General features: G+C 40.4%; 1 protein-coding gene across 1 annotated transcript; it reads right to left on the bottom strand.

Annotated features, from left to right (window-relative positions):
• Positions 1 to 12996: 12996 nt before the first annotated feature.
• On the bottom strand, positions 12997 to 24450 carry LOC139608784 (alpha-tectorin-like). The gene is made up of 24 exons (XM_071462853.1): positions 24381 to 24450; positions 23325 to 23348; positions 22797 to 22912; positions 22162 to 22440; positions 21986 to 22081; positions 21684 to 21849; positions 21093 to 21493; positions 20409 to 20985; positions 19737 to 20320; positions 18963 to 19512; positions 18279 to 18877; positions 17697 to 17851; positions 17101 to 17501; positions 16749 to 16945; positions 16189 to 16584; positions 15798 to 16081; positions 15226 to 15503; positions 14947 to 15066; positions 14626 to 14810; positions 14380 to 14540; positions 13982 to 14233; positions 13714 to 13873; positions 13505 to 13601; positions 12997 to 13404 (listed from the first exon to the last, which is right to left on the bottom strand). The coding sequence occupies exons 1-24, from the start codon at positions 24427 to 24429 to the stop codon at positions 13292 to 13294; spliced, it is 6240 nt and encodes a 2079-aa protein (XP_071318954.1). The 5' UTR covers positions 24430 to 24450; the 3' UTR covers positions 12997 to 13291.
• Positions 24451 to 25580: the final 1130 nt, after the last annotated feature.

Below are 25580 nucleotides of genomic sequence, written 5' to 3' on the forward strand. Positions count from 1 at the left end.
TTTATCATTTAACTTTCAAATGATCTTTTTGACCACATTGTAAACCTACCTTGTTGTATACAGTATATCCTGAATGATACAGTGTTTCTCAGAGATCCCACTCAGTCTTCTGCTGTGTTTACACTTGGCTACTCAGAGGGGACCACGTAACCCATCGCTTTTACAAGCTGTCCATCTATAAAAATGAAGTGATGTGGTTTCCCACTCTGTTCTATTATTCTGCTCCTCTTCCTCCTCTCCCACCTGCCACTGTTTGCTGGAACAGAGAGTGAGGCTCTGCCAGCAACGCACACAATTAAGTGAACAGTGATGAAATTATATCTCACGAACGGGCAAATGGAGGGATGGGAGGATGGAGAAGCAAAGTGGGAAAGAGGGAGAGTCCATTCTGTTTCCCTCCAGGGTCCAGGGAAATTCTATTAGGCTTATAATAGAGCCATTTTTCACCTCCTTCTACATCAGTCTATTATTCAATTCCTCCTCCTGTCCTTTCCTACCTCGTCTCTCCTTCTTCAAGACGGTGCAACATCATTTAGAGACACTAAATGTGTCTCTCTTATTTCTCCCTGGAAAACCTTTTTTGTTTGTCTGAATTCTATCTGTTCTTTCTCTGCATTGTACCAGATCAGTCTCAGGCCTCAAACCTGGTTAAAAATCCAGTAAAAAGTCATAAAATATCAACTACATTCAAATGCTGTCAATCTGTTCATAAATCAAATTGATCAAATAGTTAAGTCATTTCTTAGAAGCAACATCTTTATTGGGTGAAGGGTTATAAAACGTCTGCGGCCTTAATGCGGGTTATTAAATCTTAATGAGGGGAATGTGCTTTGGAGAGTCAGAGCTTTTTGTGTCCAAAGTCATTCCACATTCAGTGATGATGAAGCTTTAATGTGTTTAGCAGGAAGTGACACAATCGGGAACATTGACACAATTCACACAGCGTCTTTCAGAAGCTCATAATTGCTTAGAAATTCCAACCGGTGGCTTTGTGGTGAACAGGGAAGGATTTATTTGTTTGTCATGGTTGGTTCAGGGGGAAATGCCATAAAGACTTTACTGGTTTTATGACATTTTATGCAAAGCCACATATATTCCCTGCTTCTATTTATGTTGTCAGTCTGCTTACCAGGTGCCACATTGCACATTCAACTGTACCATTAGAAAGTCAGGAAACCATAGACCGAACATGTTGTTCAAAATGTTGACTTCCTTCATCACATGTTCATGTGAGTGGTTTGTACATACTGTGCCTCCTCCCTTTGATTCTTTTGTTAGCCCATCCTGACAAGTGAGTCACTGATCCAACAGAGCCTTCGTGTCATAACAGAAAAAAGATCTACAGCACGGTAACAATTGTACCAAGACAACCGAGATACCTCCAAAGCCTGAGCTGCACCTAGAGGTACAAACATACTGCTTGAATGACACTGATACTCTGAGCCAGCTGTAGGTTTCAAACGCCTGTCAAAGGAGGCTGGCTTTGAAACCTTGTAACCACTTAACATGAAATGCTTTATATTTTAGCCTTGTTTATGTTGCAGTGGATGTCATTAGAAAATCATATCATGGAGGGATAATTTTTAACATATGCTGAGAATAAGAGCAACTGCATGTGCTGTAGAGAGGAACCATATCTGTAAGGTCTCAAAAAGAAAGAAAAAGTGGTATCATAATGTCCCTATTAGAAGGAGTTGGATAAAAAGTTTACAAATCAGTTCCTGCTTACAACCACATCATTATGTGATGATGAAGGTAACTTCGACAATGAACGCATAAAAATCTAAGGAAGACTATGTAACAGTTTTTCTCGGACAAATGTTACAACCTTACTTGATCTGGTATAATCAATATCTTATGGTGGCTAAGGTTGTAACCCGGTGTTAAGTCAAAGGTAATCCAGTCTTGGGTAAAACATGTTATTCCAGTAAGTTGGCCTCTGCAAGACATGTGTTATTTGTGAGACCTCCACTGTCTCTGGTATCTGGACTGTGTTTTCTGCACTGAGCACACAGGAAACTAGAACTCGGTTCCCATATTCTGCCTCATGAAATCTGATTAGCCTTCAGAATAGCCAAAGACAAGCACTGATGTTGTGCATCTCATATCATACACAGGTTTGAGTTTCAATCTGTGGTGAATGCAGGCAGTGATGGTCATGATGTCACATTGATATGGCCTCTAAATAAAGGAGTGATGTAATGTTGCACTGTGAATGTGGAAGAGGACACGGGAGCAGATTATTGTACTCCAAAAGATAATACAGCTCTCTAGTATGACATGAACCTTTCCCACATCTATCTAGACATCCAAGAAAGAGAAAGAGCCTGTGGGTTTAGTACTTGTCTAGTCCCGGTGTTTTTCTTTTTTTATGCAATGAAGACATTGATATCATGCTAAGAAAGAGTTTTCCCAATAGCATACAGTGAATAAAGAAACCATTGTGCCAGAGATGCCAAAATCTCCTGCAAGGTAGAAAAAAAGACTCTGTTGGTCTGCTGCTCACAGTATATGCTAATGATGCAAAAATTATTCCTTCACTTAAGAATATTTCCAATAAAATACTGAACAGTATATTGCTAGAAAGTCCTGACTATGACCTAACAAAGTGAAGAATCCCACAAATGTACATTTCAGGTTCTTTCCACTCTATTGTTCAGGTATGTTCATGGTCTCTGATGACAGACTGGGGCCCATCGGTCAACATCAGTTTTGGTGCTGACCTGAGGCTGAATGTGTTGCAGCTTGTCTATTTGTGATGTATGCAAACTGCAGAGGGGATCTTGTGAATCGAGAGTGGGAGGCCTGACTTTAAATATTTCTGAGAAAGCAGAGCAAAGCCAACACCTCAGTGACGCTTGATAATCTCGGTTAAGCATGCACACAGAGAGACAAATGCACACCTTGTTGGGTGAATGACAAAAAATACAGGAAACATGTCTTTGAACGCTCTCGTGTATCCCTAGGGATGTTTGGGTGGCCACTGTTTAAAAGGCTTTTCTCTCAGTTTAATTCAGTGAGGCTCAGATTGCTGATGGAGTCCACCACTCAGCCAATAACAGAGCTTTGCAGCTAATGCTGGTGGGGCCCATGTGTAGCACCTGTGGAGGTTTTACTAAATAGTCCACAGATTCATTCTGAAACGTCCCTTGAGGAGAAATACTCTTGTCACAACTGTAGAAATAACATCAAACAAAGTTATGAGAAAGCTCTCTGCACGTCAGTAAAATTTCTTCTGAGATCATCTGAACACTTTTGGTTCCTTCACTACTCCCTGCACAATAGACACTAAATAGTTCACTCAGCTGTGAGCAGTACATTTGCAGATTCAGACACGCACTAATCATCATCATTTGCATCATCACTGTCAGCTGCAGAGATGTATAGTAGTAATTTTCACATCTAAAATATGTGACCAGTTGCAGGATTTAGCAGAAGTAGAGTACATTGCATGGACACTACTTTTTTCGAACCATTGAACTATGTAGTGGGTAAATTTACACACTCAAAATTCAAATTACTTCGTCCCTTTTCCCCTTGGACAACAAACAAGTGGACTTTACCTACAGACAAACTTAAGGCCTCTTTACATTTAATTTTTTCTGCAGTGTGAGTGCTGCCACAGCCGACATTTACATTTACAAACCAAGAGTCTGACACGGATTGAGATCAAGAATTTACTTTGGACTAGACTCATAGAGAGGCAAATAAATTACATAGAATAAGCTGTGTTGGTAAAATGTTATATCCTAATAAAAATACTATCTGAAGATTTAAATTGTGATAAAATATGTAAATGCCTGAACCTCCTCTCTACTAGCTGCCAATTTCTGATCAACTGATTCAAGTCACTTTCCAAAGATCCAGTCTTATCCTGCCTCTGGTCACTATTTTGTTAGTGTGTCTGTCCATTATACATAGTATCTCTGAAGTCTGTCGCTGGATTTTGAAAAATCTCCAAGGAACAGTGCCTCTTATTCCTCTCATCTGGGTTTTTAAATTTTCTCTGATTGGTAAAGGCAGGCAAAGCTCTGGTAATTAAGATGACGCAGAACATCAAGAGACACTTGTTTACCCTCAGGGCCTTCCTCCTCTTCAGTATGGGCCATGACCTCTTTGGTTGAGTTTAACCAAGAGGGTCACCATGTCTGTCTGGCACACAAAACAACAGATACTGTGGCATTCAGCCCTGCTCTTCTCAATCCCATTCTCCTCTTCCCACTCCAGACTTCTACAGAAGCGGCACAGAGTGTCAGGTTCAGCTACGGTATCAGCTGTCAGGGATTGGAGTCAGATCAAAGTGGGACAGTGAAAAGAGCGAGATCCACACCCCAACTCCTGACCGTACAAAGAAGCTAAGGAGCAAACCCCCCCTCCCCCGGGAGTTGTAATGGGAGCGGCCGATTACCCCCGTGTACCACTGCCATTTGGGCCAACCCACAGGGGCTACAGTGGAGGATAGCATGCAGCCATTGAAGAGGCCTTGCATACAGTACATACTGGACAAAAAGGTTGACAATCTCTAACCCTGGCAATAGTAGGAATGTCCTTTCCCAGTGTTGTTAGAACATCACGTATGACCATCAACAATGTCAAAAGCTGTCTGAATTTTTGCCTGCATAACAGCTGTGCTGGCTCATCCCAGTATCTTTCTTATTATTTGAAAATCTCATTAATTGCAGCACTCAACAGACCCACAGTCACCCCATCCTCGTCCGTGTCGATCTGGTGTTGTTCCTCTCTGCTGCATCATGAAGAACTATCCGCCTCTTACCCCTTTAGAAACCAAGAGAATATTAAATTAGGACTGATCTGCTGCCCAATTTATCTCAAATCCTCGCCGATGCAGATCTAATTTCATCCTCTTAGTACCACAAACAGGAAGAAGAAGCAAGTCGATAAACAGCCCATGGTCACTGTTGGAGGGAGTGAAGTGGTGGTGGTGGTGATGGTGATGTGGGGCGGGGTGGAGGAAAGAGAATATGGTGACACAGTGGAAAAGGAAAGCAGAGGGGTTGTCATTATGCTTTGTCCAGTCCATCACTCACTCCATCAACCTCTGCCCTTCTAATTCCTGAGATAAATGTAATTACAGTATGTAGGCAAATTAGCTAAAAGCATTTTAAGCAAATTGAAAATACTTACAAAACTGAACGCAACCTGGTCTGACCAAATGACTTGAAAACTGGAAATTAGATGTTATTTCTTGTCACTACACATGTATCTGTCTTTATTCATACTTATGCTTAATAATATGAATTTATAAGCTTTTGTACATTTATAGTAATATTAACTTGTAGCCCACACTCCATGACTTTGTTGGTGAGTTAGATGAGAATATTACTCATGCATGTGGCCTATTTCCAAGAAATGTAAATCATTATTTTTAGGGGAAACCCAAAGACAAACAAATTTAACAAAAGTTCCATCAACATTTTGTGAATGTACATTCCGTGCATCGTGAGGTGATACCGTACCACTGAGCACTGATGTGATCAGGATGTAAAACCCAAAGTAGCATGAAGCATGAAGCAGAGAAAGTGCGACATGTGAGAGCTTCTGGTGAAGGGTTCTTGAAGAATGCAAATTCTATTCAGTATCACTTACAACTACTTGGTGAGAATATTTTATAAGGGGAAAGACACAAAAAAGCAAAATGCCCAGATGCTTTTTTTTAAGATGTTACAAATCTTTGGTGAGTCAAAAAGATATACTGTTTATCAGAGGATTAAAGGAAGCAGCCATGGGTTGACAGCAGAACCAGATGGCGAGAGGAAGCCCTCTGGTAAATCTCTTATCTAATATTTCAAATGGATGGCTGATGGAAACAGCATGTCACAGGCAACATAATTCATAATTATCACAGTTTTATTGTAATGGATTATTATGGAATTAATTAATGTACAGTATAAGAATGACCACATACAACGTCATAGCTATTATACCTAACTATGAGGGGCTCATACAAAGTGATTAGATTTTGTTGTTACTGTATTTCACTGATTGGTAGATAATGGAGTAACAATGGAAAAACATTAGGGCAGTAAACATACTGTTTGAAAAACACAGATTTCATTCTTGTGAGATGTAATTTTTAGGACAGTAAAGATGTCACAGAGAATCCATGAGGAACACAGCATGGCTGAAGACACGGTACATAATGTATATTTCACTTTATGAAGTGCTGATTTTTCACACATGGTTTGCTGAGTCAATTTCATGACTTCTAGGGTTGCAGCTACAGTCCCCTGACTGTCCGGCCTTCTCAGGAGTATAGAATTCACCAGGGAAATCTAATTACTCTTGACAGAAACTGTAGATGGCTGGATTTGTCTTTATCAAGAATGGTCCTACCAAAACAAAAGGCCTTGTGAACAACAAGAACAGCTATAACAAAATATCTTCCCGTGAAGGGTAGAAACAGCAGATGTGCCCACAGGAATTTAATACATTGTTTAGTATAAGAACTTCTTTTCCCAATAATTGGAATAAAAATACTGCATTTAATTCTTCTTATAATCAGTAAAAATGTAATCATGAATAATCCAAATACCAAAGTAATAACGACTGAGCTGACGTGTGTTTGTTGTTTTCAAGCACTGTGGAAACTGCCTAAGCTTTAGTTGAAACTATATGTGTCAGAATACATAGAACTGCATAAAAGATTAAAATAAAATAATTACATGTATCATTGACATAATACCAAAATAATGGGCAATCTCTTAAAGTTAAAAATGTTTATAAGAATAAATGAAAATGTGTGGGTTTCTACAACTTTAGTTTTTATCTTAAAAAAAACATTTTAACTCCTTGTTCAACCACAGAATTATAAGGGGAAAAATGTTTATTTAAAGATATAACTTACTTGTAATTTATTTGATTTCTAAATCATTTATTTGTTTACATTCTTATTTTCTTATTCTTCAGTGACAATGCCTTCAAAGTAAGAGCATAAGTCGAAGCATAAGTTGAATATCAGTGGTTTATAGGGACATTTTTCTAACCACAAAGTGAAACTTCTATTCATTAATACTTGTTTCATATCAATCTTCCCTTCATAAAGAATCCCAGAGGTTGGAGTCTTGCACAAATGGACTAAGTTCAGATGTAATTATGCTGTGAGCTGCAGTGTGTAGTGGTCAGTGCTGCTGACATGAGGGGCAGCATGTGGAGAGGTCAAACGTCAAAAGGGACCATGTCTGACCCCTCCAGCACACTACACTGGGGACTTTATGAGGGAATCCAATTTAGCCAACTAAGCCCTCTACATCTTGTAAAAGTCAACAAGCTGTCACTCATATTTTCCTCTTTTCCCCATCCACCACCTTCTCCTTCTCCCCCTTCATTCTGTCCCCCTCTTTACTTCCTTCCTGAGGCTACAGAATCCCCTGTCGTTGCACTGGGATGAGTATTCAAGATGGTTTGATAGCTCAGAGTTGGAGACTGCTTGGTAGAGAATCTTGCCAGGCAACGATGATGCAGATAAAGAGATTTAAACCAAAACAAAATATACTCTGAGAGGGTCTTCTGCTTGAAGACACAATCTTAAAGACACAAGCTTGAAGATGCTTGAAGACACATTTTAATGTACCATTTTGTTCATTTTCTTTAAGCCATCATTTAAGGCAGTTCTCTACATCTTGTAGAGTATTTTAAAGTGATTGTATGTCAGCAGTTTACAAATGAAAGATAAGGTATGACTCACAACATATGGATGTTGTTACGTCTGACATATGTGGGTGGGTTCAAAAAGGTGAGACAAAATCTGTGAAGCTTCAGGAGCCGCATTTATTTAATCCGATTAGATACAGGATAGACAAGTGGAAGAAAAGACTCCAGTAAAAAGACAGAGATTAGGGGTGGATATGAAGGCAACATCCATTTTAGCAGCATACGTTATAACTTTGAACTTGAGGGGAAAGATTTCCCAAATACTAAGCAGGGTTAGCAACTAAAGGCCTGTCTCTTTAGTATTTTTGTCCTCACTTGGTTTGTAGCTCAATGACAATAGGTGTGTTTCCATTAACTTGCTTGATGCGCAATTTGAAATTACAAACTAAAAAACAAGTAATGGAAACATGCTAATTTTTTTTTTATAAGGCAAAAAAGTGAGGAAATTTTTCAGACTATTTCGACAAATATTTTTCCAAAAGTGAAATGGAAACACTATTTTCACATTTAAGTTGCATGACATGACACAAGTAGTCACATGACATCCTGGACATCCTGGACATGACAGGAAATCTGTTGCTATGTCTAATTCAAATGATATCAAGAGAGAAGAAAAGAGCTTCATTCACATAACATCACTCAGTGGAAACACAGACAGTTAGCTATTGTGTTTTGTTGACTTTTCCAAAAAAAAAATGCTTCTCTTTTGCACAAAACTGCAATGGAAATGCAGCTAATATCAGTCTGGTGGTCAATTGGTTGGTCCACCACATTGATCTGAACTTAAATATCTAACTATTGGATGGATCTTGCATAGACATTTATGGTTCCCAGAGGAAGAAGCCCATTGACTTTCTCTTGATCGTCACCACCATTTAGCACCACCATGAGGTTAAACTTATCAAGTGAAATATCTGAGCAGTGGGATTGAATTTTATAGAGTTCTCCTAGGTTCTGAGAGGATCAATCATGCTGACTTTGGTGATTGCCTAATGTTTCCTGTAACACCACCATGAGGTTGACATTTTTGGTTTTGAGTGAAATGCCTCTTTAATTGTTAGATGGAGCCATCATCAGGTCAACATTTTAATCTGTGCAGTACTTTGGTTGATGACCAAATTCATCATCATCATCCGTATACGGAAGAAGTTCGGAACCACCAGGACTCTTCTTAGAGCTGGCAGCCCAGCCAATCTGAGCGATCAGGGCAGAAGGGCCTTAGTCAGGGAGGTGACCAAGAACCTGATGGTCACTCTGACAGTGCTCCAGTGTTGATCTGTGGAGAGAGGAGAACCTTCCAGATGGACAACCGTTTCTGCAGCACTCCACCAATCAGGCCTGTATCTACCATACAGACAGAAGCCACTCCTCTGTAAAAGGCATATGGCAGCCTGCCTGGAGTTCACCAAAAGGCACCTGAAGGACTCTCAGACCACGAGAAACAAAATTCTCTGGTCTGATGAAACAAAGATTGAACTCTTTGGCCTGAATGCCAAGCATCATGTCCGGAGGAAACCAGGCACTGCTCATCACCTGGTCAATACCATCCCTACAGTGAAGCATGGTGGTGGCAGCATCATGCTGTGGGGATGTTTTTCGGCAGCAGGAACTGGGAGACTAGTCAGGGTCGAGGGACAGATGAATGCAGCAATGTACAGAGACATCCTTGATGATAACCTGCTCCAGAGCTCTCTGGACCTTGGACTGGGGCAAAGGTTCATTTTCCAACAGGACAACGACCCTAAGCACACAGCCAAGATAACAAAGGACTGGCTTCGGGACAACTCTGTGAATGTCCTTGAGTGGCCCAGCCAGAGCCCAGACTGAACTTTTCTGGAGAGATCTGAAAATGGCTGTGCACCGATGCTCCCCATCCAACCTGATGGAGCTGGAGAGGTTCTGCAAAGAAGAATGGGAGAAACTGCCCAAACATAGGTGTGCCAAACTTGTAGCATCTTGCTCAAAAAGACTTGAGGCTGTAATTGCTGCCAAAGGTTCTTCAACAAAGCATTGAGCAAAGGCTGTGAATACTTATGTACATGTGATGTTTTTTGTTTTTTATTTTTAACATATTTGCAAAAATTTCAAGCAAACTTTTTTCACTTTGTGATTATGGGGTATTGTGTGTAGAATTTTGAGGTAAAAGATGAATTTAATCCATTTTGGAATAAGGCTGTAATATAACAAAATGTGGAAAAAGTGAAGCGCTGTGAATACTTTCCAGATGCACTGTACCTGCAAAACTAATGACATTCATCAGATTCAGCTGTACTTGGTCCATATGCTATTGCTAATTAGCAATTGTTAACACACTAACATGCAGTACTCAGATGATGGACATACTGTATTGAACAATATAACTACTAGACATCTGCATGACAGCATTGTCATTGTTAGCATGTTAGCATGCTGACATTCATAGCACCACTGCACCTAAATGCAGCCACAGAGAGCTGCCAGTGAAGCTGCAGACTAATAATCTTGTGACAATGACTACAAGAGGTAGTTTGCAAATGTGAAATGTATATTTTAACATATACTGTATCTGTAATAACATTAATTGCATGAATACTGCAGTACTACAAAGCTGAAAAAGACATAAATAAATCTAAAATCAAACTGTTTGCAGTTGACTGTATACAGTGTTGACTAGTGATTTAAGTAGTTAACTAGTTGGTAGTAGTTAACTGTATCTTCACTTTTTATGAAGCATGACTTGAATCTGAATTTTCTTCTTTCTTTCTGTACAGCTGTTAACATTCAAACTAAAACTGCCTTGTCATCCTGTGTGGATCTCAGGCACATCTAGGACATTACATTAGATTTGTGGCAAGGGTTTCTCTCAACAAAGGATGTCTGCTAATTAATAACTTGTAGATATAAAGATATTATTTTTGTTATTTCTTGTGAGTGAGTCTTTGTTTCTCTCTCACTCATGTTCACACATTTGAAAGCCTGCAAATGCCATATAAGCCACAGGATAAACCTTCCAATGGTACATTGTCAGAGGAGATAAGCTATTACATGAGAAACACAGGGCGATCAATTAGACTGCTCTTCCAAGATAAATAGAGTGTTGGTCCTTTTGGACCCATCACAAAGACATGTCCTTGGTACAGATAAAATACTGGGTACAGAACACTGTGAACACTGATTAACAAGTTTTCATATGAAGCCAAAAGATGTGAAAGGTGATCTGTAACGTAATCTCTACATAACTTACTTGACTAGTAGTGGAAGTAGTGGAAGTAGTGGAAAGCTGCGAATTGGCCCATCTTTGAAGTCTTTGTACTGTAGCATTACACCAATGACAAATTACATGTTGTGGGTGTGTGGTAAGTGTTGTTATGTCTACTGTAGGTCTTATGCCATACTGCTGAGGACATAGTGGCTGACAGTGATGAATTTCACCCCCAAAGAGAAGACACGGGAGATATTGGCTCTGTCAGTCTCCACAGCCGGCCAAACAAAGGAGGTTCCAGACAAAAGAGAGAAACTTGACCTCTTGTATCACTGACAGCCTCTTTCATGTCAAATGAGAACCATCTTGTATTAATGGTTTGGATTGTGGTTATTGTTACATTTATGTGTCCTCTGCAGAACATGTTGTGATAGCATAGTGGAATTTGCATACTTAGTAGTATTTCTAGATGCTTCTATACAATTTCAAGAAATAAGTACAAATTTTAAGTAAATACCATTTTTATTTAAAAAAAAAAGAAAAAAGAAAAGCAGCAGAAAGGCAGAATGTTAATCAGCTTAAGAGCCCTCATTTAATCTACATGATACATCTTTATTACTAATGATTTTAACAGATGAAATATTATTTTAATGATAGTAAATGTCATTGTAAAAGGCCTGATGATAAAGTAGATAAATATAAGTTAAGTGTGTGTGATGGGTATTTGATCTTATGCTGCCCTCTAATGTTAAAAAGAAAAAAATACCACAACTTTAAACAAGACCTTTAAGAGAGAAAAACACAATTCAGGAGAAATGTATGGGATATATTTCTAATATAACAACTTTTGGTTTGCACCATTACTAGATCAAAAAAGGCAACTTTTTTAACCAAAGGATCTTTCATCAATGCACAGTGAATAAGTTACTGCTGTCCGATTAAGATATTGTTATGTAATACATATAAATTTGTCCACTGTCACCCAAAGTTAGCCTCAGTCAAACAGTGTTTTTGTTATCTTAGCTAGCACACCAGTAACCAAAATCATCTTTTAGTCTGAGGTCAACTTTTCTCCACCAACCAAGGCCTCACAGTGCGGAGGATGAACACCTATGTGTTTAATGGAGAAGGAATTAATTAAGGATTAAAGGACAAGCAGTGTCATTGAGAAGTATGCACATATTGGAAACCTCTCTGGCCTGTAAGAGCAGGTTTGACTGCCTTTCCAGGATTAAATAACATGGCTCCCATGTTGGCTACTGTGGTAATGCAATGTGATACTACTTGATACACTCTTCTTCTTGTGTAACTTATTTTTTGTAAAATAACTTACTTTTATAATGTCATGTCTGATACATTCTTTTGTTTTATAACTTTTTTATGGATGTCTTTTTTATGATGGTTTAGTTTTTAAAATAAGCTTCCGAAGTATACTTTTTTAAGATGTTTGATGTGATTGTGATGTGATTTCCTCTTACGGGTCAGTTAACATTGGCTTGATTGGACCTGGATTCCCTACTACAAATAGTAGCTTATCATGAAGAAATAACAAAAGCAAACCGCCACGATTTAACTGCTTTCACAGTGTTATCAAAAACCAAGCCTTGTCTTGTTCTCAAAGACACTGCTTATTTCCTGAAAGACTGGAAAAAGGAAGATTCCACATTCCACTGTTCCTAGTTGTGACAATGATTATACATATGAGTGAGTATTAATTTCTTCATTGATTCTCAGCACTGAGACTGGACCTCTTTGTCTGTTGGCTCATTTTGTATGACACTACGGAGACTGACCTGATGCCCTCATCTGATAATCACTTCCTGTCTATAAATGTGGCTCTAGCTTACCTGAGGTAAAGGCAGGTAGTTGAGATTGTTTACCAGCAAATTCTGTCCAAAGCTGAAAGTGCTTATCTGCCTTATTGTGTCTGGCCAAACATACCTCTTAATGATTAGAGAGAAAGGAGAAGAAGAGGTAGGTAAAGTGTCTGAGGATTACTCCTTTACAACAGTAATTCCCATTACATTGCAGTGTCATTAAGCCGCAACCTGATTATTTTTGTGGCATTTGGCAGCTTGCAGAAACCAATTTAATGTTCAAGATGGACTGCTGTTGTGTATAAAGCTTCCAAGGCAACAGATTAGATGAATGTATAAATACTTTATTTATACTTTTACCCTTAATTACATATATATTACTTCTTAATTAGTAGAGATTTAACAAGAATCACCACAAAGAAACCAAGGATTCAATCTATAAATATCAGACACTGAATAAAGAAAGATAAGAGATTTTAACTTTAGCATGGTGGACATTGGTCCCCCCTACTGTTTTAAAGCAAAATTACTTACAACAATTACAAATCACAAGGACAAGGCCTCTCACACAGTAATACAATCGAAGAGCAAATGCCATATGATTTTGAAACATGGATCATCTTCACTCTCCTGAGACCAGGGTTTTGGCCGTCAGTAAACTGAACAGCAGACTCACAAGCAGGGTCACAAGGGAGGTCACCTGACCCGGAGCGCTGCTTGGTTCCATCATATTGTCTGCAAGAGAAGAGCCAGAGTTTACAAAAGATAAACTGATGAAGATGTATGTCATCTACATGAAGAAAAAATGACAAATAAAAAGATAAGAGAGCTTTACCAGTGCTCCTCGTGTGAAGTGGTCCTAGTGAGATGGAGGCAGTGTCATGGGAGGATACATCCCTCCAAACTCGCTTGTGGTAATGCGGGAGGCATTGCTGCAGGAAAAAAAAACATTAGGCTCCTGCTGATGCATCTGTTGATGATCTATCTGATGTTTCTACACACTCATAAGGAAACACACACACATACACACAAAGTTGTACTTACAGCTGTGCAGTTGTTGTGTGTCAAAAGACACAGATGGACCTGGCAGTGCAGGTAGATGGATGAAAAGTTGGTAAAGGTGAACATCCTGAAGGAGAATCTGGACACAGTGGAGACGCCATTCTGAACCAGCTCTACTGTACCATCTGCTGGATTAGGACACCTGGAGGACAGGGGAAGTGGTAGAAGTTAGTGTTATTTACAATTAATTTGTTTTCTCAAGAGTAAGAGATCAATGTGAAGACAAATTGAAGTTGCAGTGCTCCTTTACTCTGCACTAATGAGATCCCAGCGGACAGGGTGGTTGGCATCGTTGACTGGCGTGGCCCAACAAGAGTCTAGGATGGTGGCGATCTGCCGTCCATCGATTCCTTCTGTCCGCACCTCCACATACAACCTTTCATCTATTTCCATTTCTATGTTGCTGTCACTGGTCAGGGGGAAGTGGAAGCCAGCGTCCCGGTAGGGGATCATTCTTATATGATACTGTCCGCGGCCAGATGGAAGTTTCTTCCTCACAATGCTGTGAAAAAAAAAAAAAAAAAAAAAAAAAAAAACACACAATATGGCTCCAACTGAGACAGAACAATTCAATTTACAATACATATATATGTAGGAATGTGGAAATTGATGAAATAAAACATGTTGAAGAGATTTTGTTTTTGTCACCTCTCTACAGGGTTGATGCCCACAGACATAGACACAGCATGACTCAGAGGGTATTCACAGCAGAAACGCAGATGGATGTTCCTTTGGCGGCTGATTAGACCATAATGAGGGTCCACATCGCCCTGGATGACGTTCTCATAGATGAAATGGGTTCCATTGCTCTTAAAATGGAAAAGACAAAGTTGATTATCATTGCAACATTTAAAATCTTATTCTGTCTGTACATTATAGTGTCATGGACTGTACCTTCAGAGCTGTCCCACACAGCTGGTCGTCATTGTCAAAGTGGAACACAAGTCGTCCGTCCTGGAGAGTACCTTTACAGGAGTCATCTTGGAGATGGAGGGCGCTTGAGTGGAACCCAGCCTCAAACAGTTGGCAGCGTGACACAGACATGGTGCCTGAACTACTCTCGCAAGTGATTGACGAATCTATGAAAGAGGGATATCAATAAAAGGTTTTGTATAGATAATCTCATAATTCAGAGCTACTCAATATTTTGATATTAACATCATCAATTCAACGATCTAAAAAACAAATCAGTGTTTTCAGAAGAGCTGGGCTCACCATAGCAACCATTGTTGGGCCGATGGTGGTGTTCATCACAGAAGCATCCGTATACACCATCCTTTTTACCACACCACTCATGCTCTGTGCAGTTCAGCTCCTCACAGGGGTCAGACTCAGCTATGGAAACAGTGGGGAAAGGATGAGACAAGAAGTTGATGAAACTAGACCAAGTAACACAAAATATCTTTTTCATAAAGTAGGATAAACAGCTAGCTCTATTAACCTGTTGATATACTTTCTCATTTCTTATTATCAATTAGTACAGAGCGCACTTACGACAATGTAAATCTGAGCGCCACTGAGGGATGTTCAACCCCAAAACTGAGCAGGTTCTCTCATAGGCTGAGATGGCAGAACACAGCATGCCATTGGCTGGAGTGTAGAGGCAGAGGTCATAGACACAGGAAGTGAAAAATGGCTCGGGGTCAGAATGCGCGTGACAGGCACTGAATGGGCCGCTGGTGTTGGTGATGACACCACAGAGCTCAGAGTATTTTTCCCTGTGCGTGCAGTTATTCAGTCCATCACCAATGTCTTCATCAGTGGATCCACAACTAGAACAGACATAATACATTTGAATACTTGGGGGCGACATTGTCTGACTTTGTTTCCTTTGCCACAACATGGTTTACTGTAATATGTGTGTTGTTGTCATGGGGCCTTTGTATGTGGATAATAGAAAAATGTACTGCAGCGTTGCCTAAAATCTCCAAGAAGTACAAAGTGTGGTTTGCAAAATTTGTATTAAAATCACATGGTGGTGAAGCTGAGGAAGACTATACTTTACTGTATGTAGAGAAAGGTTTTCAGCTGACCATAATACTTTGATAGTAGAATAACCTACTCACCTTGGTTGGCTTGTGGGTGCCTTCCAGCTGTGTCCAAACTCATTGTCATTTTGTGCCAGTGTGCCATTGGGCAAGACTTTGTCATCTGTGGGATCACTGTTGAAGTTCCCACACATCCCAGTGACTCTGTTTTGACAGTGTTGGCTGATTCTGACCAGTAGGGTACTGCGGCCATCAAACTGGACCATCAGGTCACTGGCATCGACCACTATGTAGCTTCCCTGCCTTACCACCTGAGCTAAGGTTCCTGTGGTGGTGGGAAGAGACACCTCACTCCCATTTACCTGGTAGGATGAGAGATTAGAGTTTAGACAGACAAAAAGTGAGGAGACACTTGTTACCTTGGTTTACACCAGACAGATATAGATCTTGCAAGTAATTAAGCATTTACCGTCACTCTTTTGTTTGGTCCAATCCTTATGTGCACACTCTCTGGTTGATTCCAGAGGTGTATATCCACTGCTGATACAAACGACACACGGTTGTTGCCACGGTGATTATTGGTGGCTACTACCTGAAACTGGGTTTCATTGATGCCGTGGTTCATGCTCTCAGTGATGATGTAAGAGCATGTGCCCTGGAAATGAGCCAGTGCCCCATCAAAGGTGCTGTAGTGTGGGTCCCCCCAAACAGTGCAAGTAGACATTGCATCAAAACAGCCCCGCTGGCCATTTCTGATGGCGCATTCTTGAGTGGGAGTGCAAGATGCAGCAGAGCAGCGCAGGTCATTGGGAGCAAAACATTCACATCGCTGGGAGCAACCGTCTGTCCAGAAGGACTCACCAGCCTGTGGCATGTGAGAAAAAGAGCTGACTTAGTGGCTGGCTCTCGACCAAAGGTAAATGGTTATTTGAGCAGTATAGCATAATTCATATGATCGGGACAATCATGAATTTTCAAACATATTTACACAAATCTGATGTCTTATTCATTTACAGTTAAATAACTTACATTATAGTAGAAGCCATCATATAGGCAGCCACAGTTTTCCGCAGGGACACATGCTGTCCCACTCCTGAGGAACCCCTCATCACAGAAACATCCCTCAGAGCAAACATGCTCACAGGTGGCATCAATGCTGCTGGCACAGGTGTGGCCACAGTCAGTACCACACAGCTCATAATGGCTGTTGGCTGGACAGTCCAGTCCTTAATAAGTGAGTAAAGAAGTGGTTACAAACTGATGATTTCAGCCAGTCAACCAAGCTCGTATGCATACAGATGGTTAAGAGATTTTTTTCAGAAAACACTGATTATTTCTTAAGCTGTTTATTGATCAACACTACATTGACCAGTTGACTTACTGCAGGTAGTGTTCTGTCTCCAAGGGTAGATTCGAACATTAGCAGACTGACAGGCACTGACATACGCTTGAATGGCCCTGCACAGAAGATCTTGGTCCTCATTTCCCGACACGCAAACATCAAACACACAGTCATTGAAGTATGGCGCTGGATCCACCTGCTCATGGCAGAAGCTGAAGGGGCCATCAGCTGCTTTAATCACCTCACACTGAGCTCTAGCAGGCTGCTCATTGGTACACTGTGGACAGGAGGAGCCACACCCATCATTGCAGGTGTAGTTGCCTGCTACCTTCCAAGCTGTCCCAAACTCATCTGCAGTGGTGACTATTGTTCCAGATGGGGTGCGGAAGTCATCGTTTTGATTCCCATTGAAGTTTCCACAAAGTCCACATGTCAGTCCTCTGTAATTATAACATTAATTAGAGATCAATTCAATGCCATTAATTGAGTTCAATCAATCAAAGGATTGGAGAGTAGAATGTGAACAGTAAAACAATTTGAGACTAAAGCAGAGGTAGGAGCAGAGTTCCTGAGTGCTGCATTTGCTGGTAATTGTGTAAAATATGTGAGCAATTACAACATCTAAGTAGTCAAACCTGTAATTTGATGGCACAGAGATGGACACTACACTCGATCCATCGTATGTGACTCTGAGGCCAAAATCGGCAGTGATAAATGTTTGAGCTCCACTTGCAAAGATAGACACATTTCCATTCAAGACAACTGGTAGATTTTTGGTTATTCCATTTACCTACATCATTGGAAAAACAAAATTGAAAGAAAAAGAAAATGTTATTTGTACCAACTGATTTTGTATTTTTGTGGCTTATACCAAATGTTGATATGTCAGAGCTTAATAAATCTAATTGTTATCTTATTGGCTGATAAGACACATCTCTAACAAGGATCCCTTATATTTGGTTGTTAAAGATTTGTGAGCTAGGTATGTAAAGAGTGGGACTTTACTAACGAGTGCTCTCTTGTGATCAAACTACATAATGGCATCACTGTTTCTAAACTACTTCAGAATATGTTAAATACTTCTGTATTGCAGTTTCATGTTACCTTCCAATATAATTCCCATAAGATATCAGAGACCGCAGTCGGAGGTTTTACTAAATGATATCTTTTCTTATGATGAAAAATATCACTAATGGTTCAAAACTGGTTCAACTCACCTCTACCACACCTCTGCTGTCCCTGGACACACGCACTCGGTGGCCCCACACATTCACAAAAACTTCAGCCGTGATTGAGACTGGCAACCCCGACCACGGCTCATTCTTAGCTTCCACTGAAAATTGGTGAAGTCCATCAGTGTCATTACAAAGGCTTGCCAGAACATAGCGGCAGGTGCCCTGGAAGTCATAGGCCTTTTGGTCAAATGTGCGGTAGTGGGGATCTCCAGAGGCAGAGCAGGTGCCATGAGGGCTGGGATGGCAGCCAAACTCACCTCCCACCACACGGCAGGACTCCTGGGGACCACAGGAGCTGGGATTACAGTGAACTGCCCCAGTTGTACCATTACAGGTACAGAAGCTCTGACATTCCTCACCAGTCCAGAACTGTTCACCACCTTGCCGATAACGTCCTTCATGATGGCATCCACAAGATGTTGGTGGCACGCACTGGTTGCCATTGAGGACAAAACCATCATCACACTGGCACCCATCCTGGCACAGAGTGTCACAGGAGAAGGGAAAGGAAAGGCTGGGGCAGGTGGAGGGACAAGTGGATCCACAGAGTTCATAATGGCTGTTTCGAGGGCAGGTGTGCTCTAAAGAAGAATAAACAGGTAGACAGGTCATTACATTGCTTTATATGATATCCAAACTTAATCCAAAAGGAGGGAAAGTTCTTACCACAGCCTGTTATATTCCTCCAGTGTCCCAGGGTCACACCCTTCAGTTGACACATTAGTGCATAATCTCGCAGGACCTCACATAGTGCTGATGCTGGATCTCTGGAGGCTCTAATGGTCTCTGCACATGCATTCATGTGCTGCTGCGGGTCCACCATGGCCAAACACTGGTTAAAAGGCCCATGTGGTGAGGCAATAATGCCACATCCACTAGAATTGTTATTTGCTTCAGAATTGGTATTTACACTTTCCACACAATGTGCAGTGAGGGAGCCATCTCGCCAGCTGTCCCCAAAGACCTGAGAGCTGTTGACCAAGATGCCATTGGGGGTGCGGAAGTCGTCATCTGAGTGACCATTGTAGTTACCACACAGTCCACCCAGTGAACCATTGTAGGTACCAGGTGCAGTGATACGTAGAAAGTGAGGCCAAACTGTCTGCACAGTCACACCAAAGGCAGTGCGAAGGATGATGCTGTGAATGCTGCTGTGGTAGACTTGGATTCGGTTGGATGCTGAGCTGAATGGTAGTCTGATCAGCTGACCGTCCACCTAAAGAGTCATTTAAACAATTAATGTCAAGATTTTCTGGAGGACAAGATTTTCTCTTTTTATATGAAAATTAAAAAAAAAAAATCATTCCTTTTTTAGAGAAAAGGTTTTCTTTTGTTTTACATGCAAGACAGAAATACATGTCACTAAACCCTTTTCTGTGGTGTCACCGCATATTTTGTCACATTTGTCTTCATCAGCTCTTGAAAAATTTAGTGACTCACCTGAACTGTGCTGCTACCTCCCATCTCAATGGAGACTTTTGTGCCCTCTGCCTCGAACTTAAGCAACCTGGCAAAACCGTTTTGGCCTCTCGGCACTTTCTCTGCTGTCACCACAAAGTGGGGGTGATCAGACAATCCCATCACTCTGGCAAGAGTCAATCGACATGCCCCAGGATACTGGTATGTGAGTCCATCAAAAGTACGATATGACATAGGGCCCTTTATCCAGCATGTTTCATAGCTGTTAGGTCTGCATCCTCTTTCTCCCTCCTCCACCCTGCATGATTCCAGTGGACCACAACTATGTGAGTGACAGGTCATGGTGCCATGACTGCAGCTACAACGTCTCCCACAGTCCTCGTCCAATATGACAGTCTCCCCAGACCGGTAGTAACGCCCCTCAAAGCTGCAGCCACACTCAGAGTGAGGGACGCAGACCCCACCACTGAGGATGTACCCTGAATTGCAGATGCAGCTCTCCTGTGCAGGGAGAGGGCAGTTTTGGGTGGAATTGGGATTGACGCAGGTAGCTGGACATCCTGTGCCTTGAGACTCAAAGTGGCTGTTGGCTGGGCAGGGGATTTCTACACAAAAGCAAAAAACACTGATATTGACATCAAGAACATTTTGAAATGATATTTTGAAATAGTGTTGAATGACTGACATTCATACCACAGAATCCTGGACTCCTCCAGCTTGGCAGCTGAACACCACTCTGCTGACACTGACTGGCATAGACATTTAAGGCTTGACACAGAATGGGCTGGTATCCTCCTCCCACACACAGATCATACACGCAACTCTGTACGAAGGTTTGTGGGGGAACTCGTACATGGCAAGCAGAAAACGGTCCAGAACTGCTCTGGAGGATACCACAATGGTCAGCATTGCTGTATAAAGCTGTCTGATTGTCAGTGCAGGCAGCACAGTCCAGACCTCCACACTGCTCCTCACATCCAGGCTCATCGTCCCCTGATACTTTCCAGCTGTTGGCAAAAACCACATCTGAGCTCACAACCTCACCTTGGCGAGTTCGAAAGTCATCCTGTTGCAGGTTGTTGAAGTTTCCACACAGGCCACATGTTGCATTCCGGTAAGGGGAGGGCAAACTGATCCTGACATAATGATTTGTGTCATAAGACACCACCAAGCCAAAGTCAGTACTGACGATAACAGAAAAACCTGACTCATAAACCTGGATGGTGCCATTGCGAAGGGAGAATGGAGTGACTGCAAAGTTTCCATTAACCTGTCAACACAGAAACAGGCAAAGACATTGTTGCAAAAAATATGATCTACATAAAAATATAACAAGTTGGAAACTTATTGATAGTAAGTGGAGTTCCTATTACTAACCTTAGCCTCACCACGACGTCCTTTGACAAGCTCAATAGTTTCATTATAGACATACACTTTGACCAATCTTGTCCAGGAAACATGAGTGGAGCCTCGGTGCTCGTTCTTGCCCTCTACTCGATAGTAGGGCAGGTCAAGACGACATTGTTCTGAGAGAATGTAAGTGCAGGCGCCCTGAAAGTGAAACAGTTTGCCATCGAAGGTACGGTAATGTGGATCACCACTTATGGTGCAGGTGCGTCTTGGCACATTCTGGCAGGAGAACTGAAAGGAAGTTGGCCGGCAGATTTGGGCAAAGGAGCAGGGTTGTCTGACACACTGCAGACCTGCTGAGGTGCAGGTGCACTTCTCTGCACAGGTATTGTCGCTCCAGAATGAGTCCCCCAGCTGCAAGGGTTCACCTGTGAAGAAAATAAAAAGAATCCCTTATATCACCTATGTCATAGATTTTCATTGCACAATGTGGTCACATATGTACATGATATTGTTGAGCTATTAATCAATAGCTCAACAATGAGGATGTAGATGTATCTCATGTATTATTCACACATCCACATTATTGTAGTGATCGACTTCTGGTTCTGCTGTTACCACTGAAATTGCAGCCTCTTGGTCCACTGTCGATGCGGAAGGCCCAGCGACCGGGCACATTGACATTGCTGCTCGTGCGGAAAACTGAGTTAACGCCTGTTGCACTGCTAGAGAATGACCCAGGGATGGTGAAATGGTGAGCAGAACGGATTGTGTCATATCCAGCCTGGAAAAACATGTCACATGGAAATAATGAAATATATGTTTTTTTATTTTATTTTATACATTGCCATTATTGCATTCAGGTTTGAATATAGCATGGCAACTAAGCTTTTGCAGTTTAGTTCTTTGTAGGCTCTCACCTGTACATTGTAATGTGTTGCGGCTATTGCACCGTAGTTCATCAGCACAAATGAGTACTGTCCACCAGAAATCAAGACTGCTTGGATCGTTGTTTCCTGAAAAAAAAAAAAGACTTGTGGTTTTTATAGTAAATATAGCAAATAATCAAACATACACATACACATGAATGACTTACTGTGCCACTGGTTGGAAAGTAGGCCACCTGATACCATGTTGCAACAAAGACCCAGCTGGCATTGAAGTTCAGTTCCGGGAAGTAGGCATTAATGTCCTGTGTAGCTTGTTGAAGGACAGGGCCACTGGTGTATTGGTTGTAGAGGATCTGACCATTGTTTCTGTTGTCCAGATCTACCCAGAATGGAGCGATGATGTCTCTGGATCCACGCATTGGAAACTGTAGAGCAGTGAATCTAGACCATGGAGCAGCAAAGGTCAGGTGTCCATTGTGATTCACCTGGAAACACATAAACCAGTTCTTACTAAAAAAAGAAGTAGATTACGATAACAGTCTATGACAATTGCATGTGATAATATATGGTATTTCAAAGAATAACATTGTTATGGCTGGACCAATATTTTGACAACAACTAGCTCCAATACTCCTTTAACATTTGGTTAAAGTTCAAGTTCAATATGAAGTTTTTTATGTTTCACAAAATAGTTTCATTTATTCTTGCATATTTAAAACACAGTTCTCATGTTGGAGATTTGCTATGCAATGCATGAAAATGTGATTCCTCCAGAAAGCATACAAGAAAAAGTCTTCAAAGGATATGGATGTTGTAGTCTGCTGAAACTATTTTTACATACAAAAATCTGATTATATGCCCGTCCGAAGTAAACAAAAGGTCTCTGCAGGACAATCTGGGGAGAATTTCCATCATCTGTTTCAGAGCTTGCTGTTCCATTAATTGGGTAAAGGGGTCCTAGAGGGAACAAAAGAGAGGACAAAGAGAAAAAAACGAATAAAACGTACAATAAAAAAATAGAATGACCATCGATATCGGCCTTTTTACCATATAAAGTTCCTAGATCATCACACCTAACCAGTAATATCCATGTGTGATCCTATATACAAAAACATGTTTGTTTTTTTGTTTTTATGGACACTTTAAATCCAGCATATTGGTCAACCAGTACAGACCATTTTTTACAGCATACATTCTGCCATATTTTAGCAAGAGAAACACAGATGTGGTTCAAAACATTAGAAACAACTGCATTCAGTGTAGGTAAGCTAGTTCTAGTGGTTTTAGCTTCTGATTTTGACATAATTGTATGACTTGCCTGTGAAGATTAACATACAAAAGCTAAGAGGTTAGCATAGCATCAACTTACCTTCAGACTGAGAAGTCACTGTACCTGTGTAAGGAAGTTCATAAATATATTTAGACAAAGATTTGAGACTTTTAACATCAATAAAGAAAGGTCAGTTAGTTCATTTGTGTAAATGCATCAGCAGATATAAAAGGGAATTCAACTTGTTTTGATTAAATTAACATTTCATAGTGTCATAGCATAAATAGCACAGATGTGATAGAAAACATTCGAAATGACTGCATATAATGGAGGTAAGCTACTTCCATGGTCCTGATATTTGCGTCCTGTCTCACTTTCTCGGCTCACTGGGACACGTCATGTAACTGAGACATTGTTAACAAAATTAGTTTCACCTCTGCTTTTTTCTTTTATCACAAGTCAAAGTATCAGCCACTAAAGGGCTCTATGTCAAAGAGCAATTTAACACCAGCTGAAGATCTTGTTTTGGATGCGTACTTTATGGTGTCTCAATATGCCATGACAGTACAGTTGGGTGTGGTGATAGGTGCAGCAGAGTACAGTTCAGACCACGTCCCAGGTGCAACCAGAAGGGGCAGTAAAACACTGTAGCATCAGCAGCCATCTCCTTGGCTAACAGTAAATGAAACTTTTGCCGTGGCACCTCCATAAAACCTAACATCCTTAGTTTTTGCTGTCCTCCATCAATGTTAAGTGTCATTTCACAGGGGTGAGGGATGTAAATTCTGAAGTATTATGTCAGAATTAATGTACAACACTTCGCATTGTGCTGCCAGTTAATAGTAACTATGCTTTGTTGTGTTTTTTCACATCTGCTTAGTGTGTATCAAATTGCTGTGTACTGTATACATATTTTAAATGTTTAAAATAGGACAAATGAATTGAACTTTGACTTGACACAAGATGCAGCTAGCATATGCAGCTAACAAAATCCTGGTGTAATAACAGCTTTAAACTTCTGATTTTGACATGATTGTTTGGCAAGAGCTTATCAAAGCATTAATTTACTTTTAGTCTGAGGAATTTTTGTAAATGCATGAAACAAAGAAGAAATAAAAGGGAATTGAATTGGATTGGATTTAATGAAATACTTACCGAACATCCGCAGAAGAAGCAGCAAAGGCAACATGATTTGATATCCCATTTTCAAAAATTCAATTCAAACCTGCTGATCAAATATAATGAATTGAATTACAAAAACAACTAGAACACTCACAGAGAGCACATACCCCAGTAAGGATACCTTCATCCCTTAAATTTGTTACAAGGTTCTTAATAGCAAAAGATTTATCAGATCATTTATTAGACTATTGCCTCCAATAAAATTGAAATTCTCATTCAAAAGTTATTACCAAAATCAAAATAAATAAGCACCACTTTTTAATGAAATACTGTCATTATGAAATAATGAAAATAATTGGACATAATCTTTCACATGATAAAAAATTAATTAATTACCTGCTTATATGTAATGCTTTTGCTCCCCTGTCCCTCGTCCATATGAGACAGCAGGGCTGCAACAAGGTTTTATATGGTGAGACAGCTTAGCACAGTCCCAGAAACCTGTGATTCGACCAATTAACCAATTAACATTCCATTGTTCATAGAGATACTGGTTTAACAGGGATGTAATAAAGATGCAAAAGCCTTGTGTGCTTGAAAACTATCCAGTAGCTTTCCTGTAAAATGTTGTAAAAATCAAAATCATATTTAGTTTTTGTTATTTCTACAACAGTGTACACCTCAGTGTTAACCTCTGAAAACACATCACCTGCTCTTTGTTGTAAGTTATTGTTTTCAGGCCCACATGTCTATAAAAGAACATATTCTTTCACTTTTGTTTAAGGGGCTCTAGAGAGTTTCAGTTTTACTTGCTCATGTTTTGAGATATCCATCTCTTAAGATTTCTGCCTTCAACCAAGTACAATATAGATGAATTGAATTTTTTTTTTAAACAATCAAAACATTGAGTAGTTTAAAAAAAAATTTACTTTCCAGAAACAATGTCCCTAATATTCTGGATAATCTGCAGGATACGAACGGTTTTCATGAGTTGTATTTATTCAGTAGTTAATAGTTCTAGTCAACCTCATTCTTTTTACCATGAAAGTGATCTTTCTTAAACTACGAGGTTGTAGTCATCTAAACCTAACCATATCTGCAGGGCAGCAGATCATTAGAACTGTTTGCAGTAATTGACTTGGAAGTTACTGACCTGAAGTTACTACACAACTTCTTGACAGGTGTGAGAAGGCCATGGCTCTATTTTAACTGTACAAGATAGCATTATTGTGA

This window comes from Trachinotus anak, unplaced genomic scaffold, assembly GCF_046630095.1.
Source record: "Trachinotus anak isolate AG129_WGS33_773 ecotype Australia unplaced genomic scaffold, CSIRO_AGI_Tana_v1 ptg000025l, whole genome shotgun sequence".
In the NCBI taxonomy this organism is placed as follows: Eukaryota; Metazoa; Chordata; class Actinopteri; order Carangiformes; family Carangidae; genus Trachinotus; species Trachinotus anak.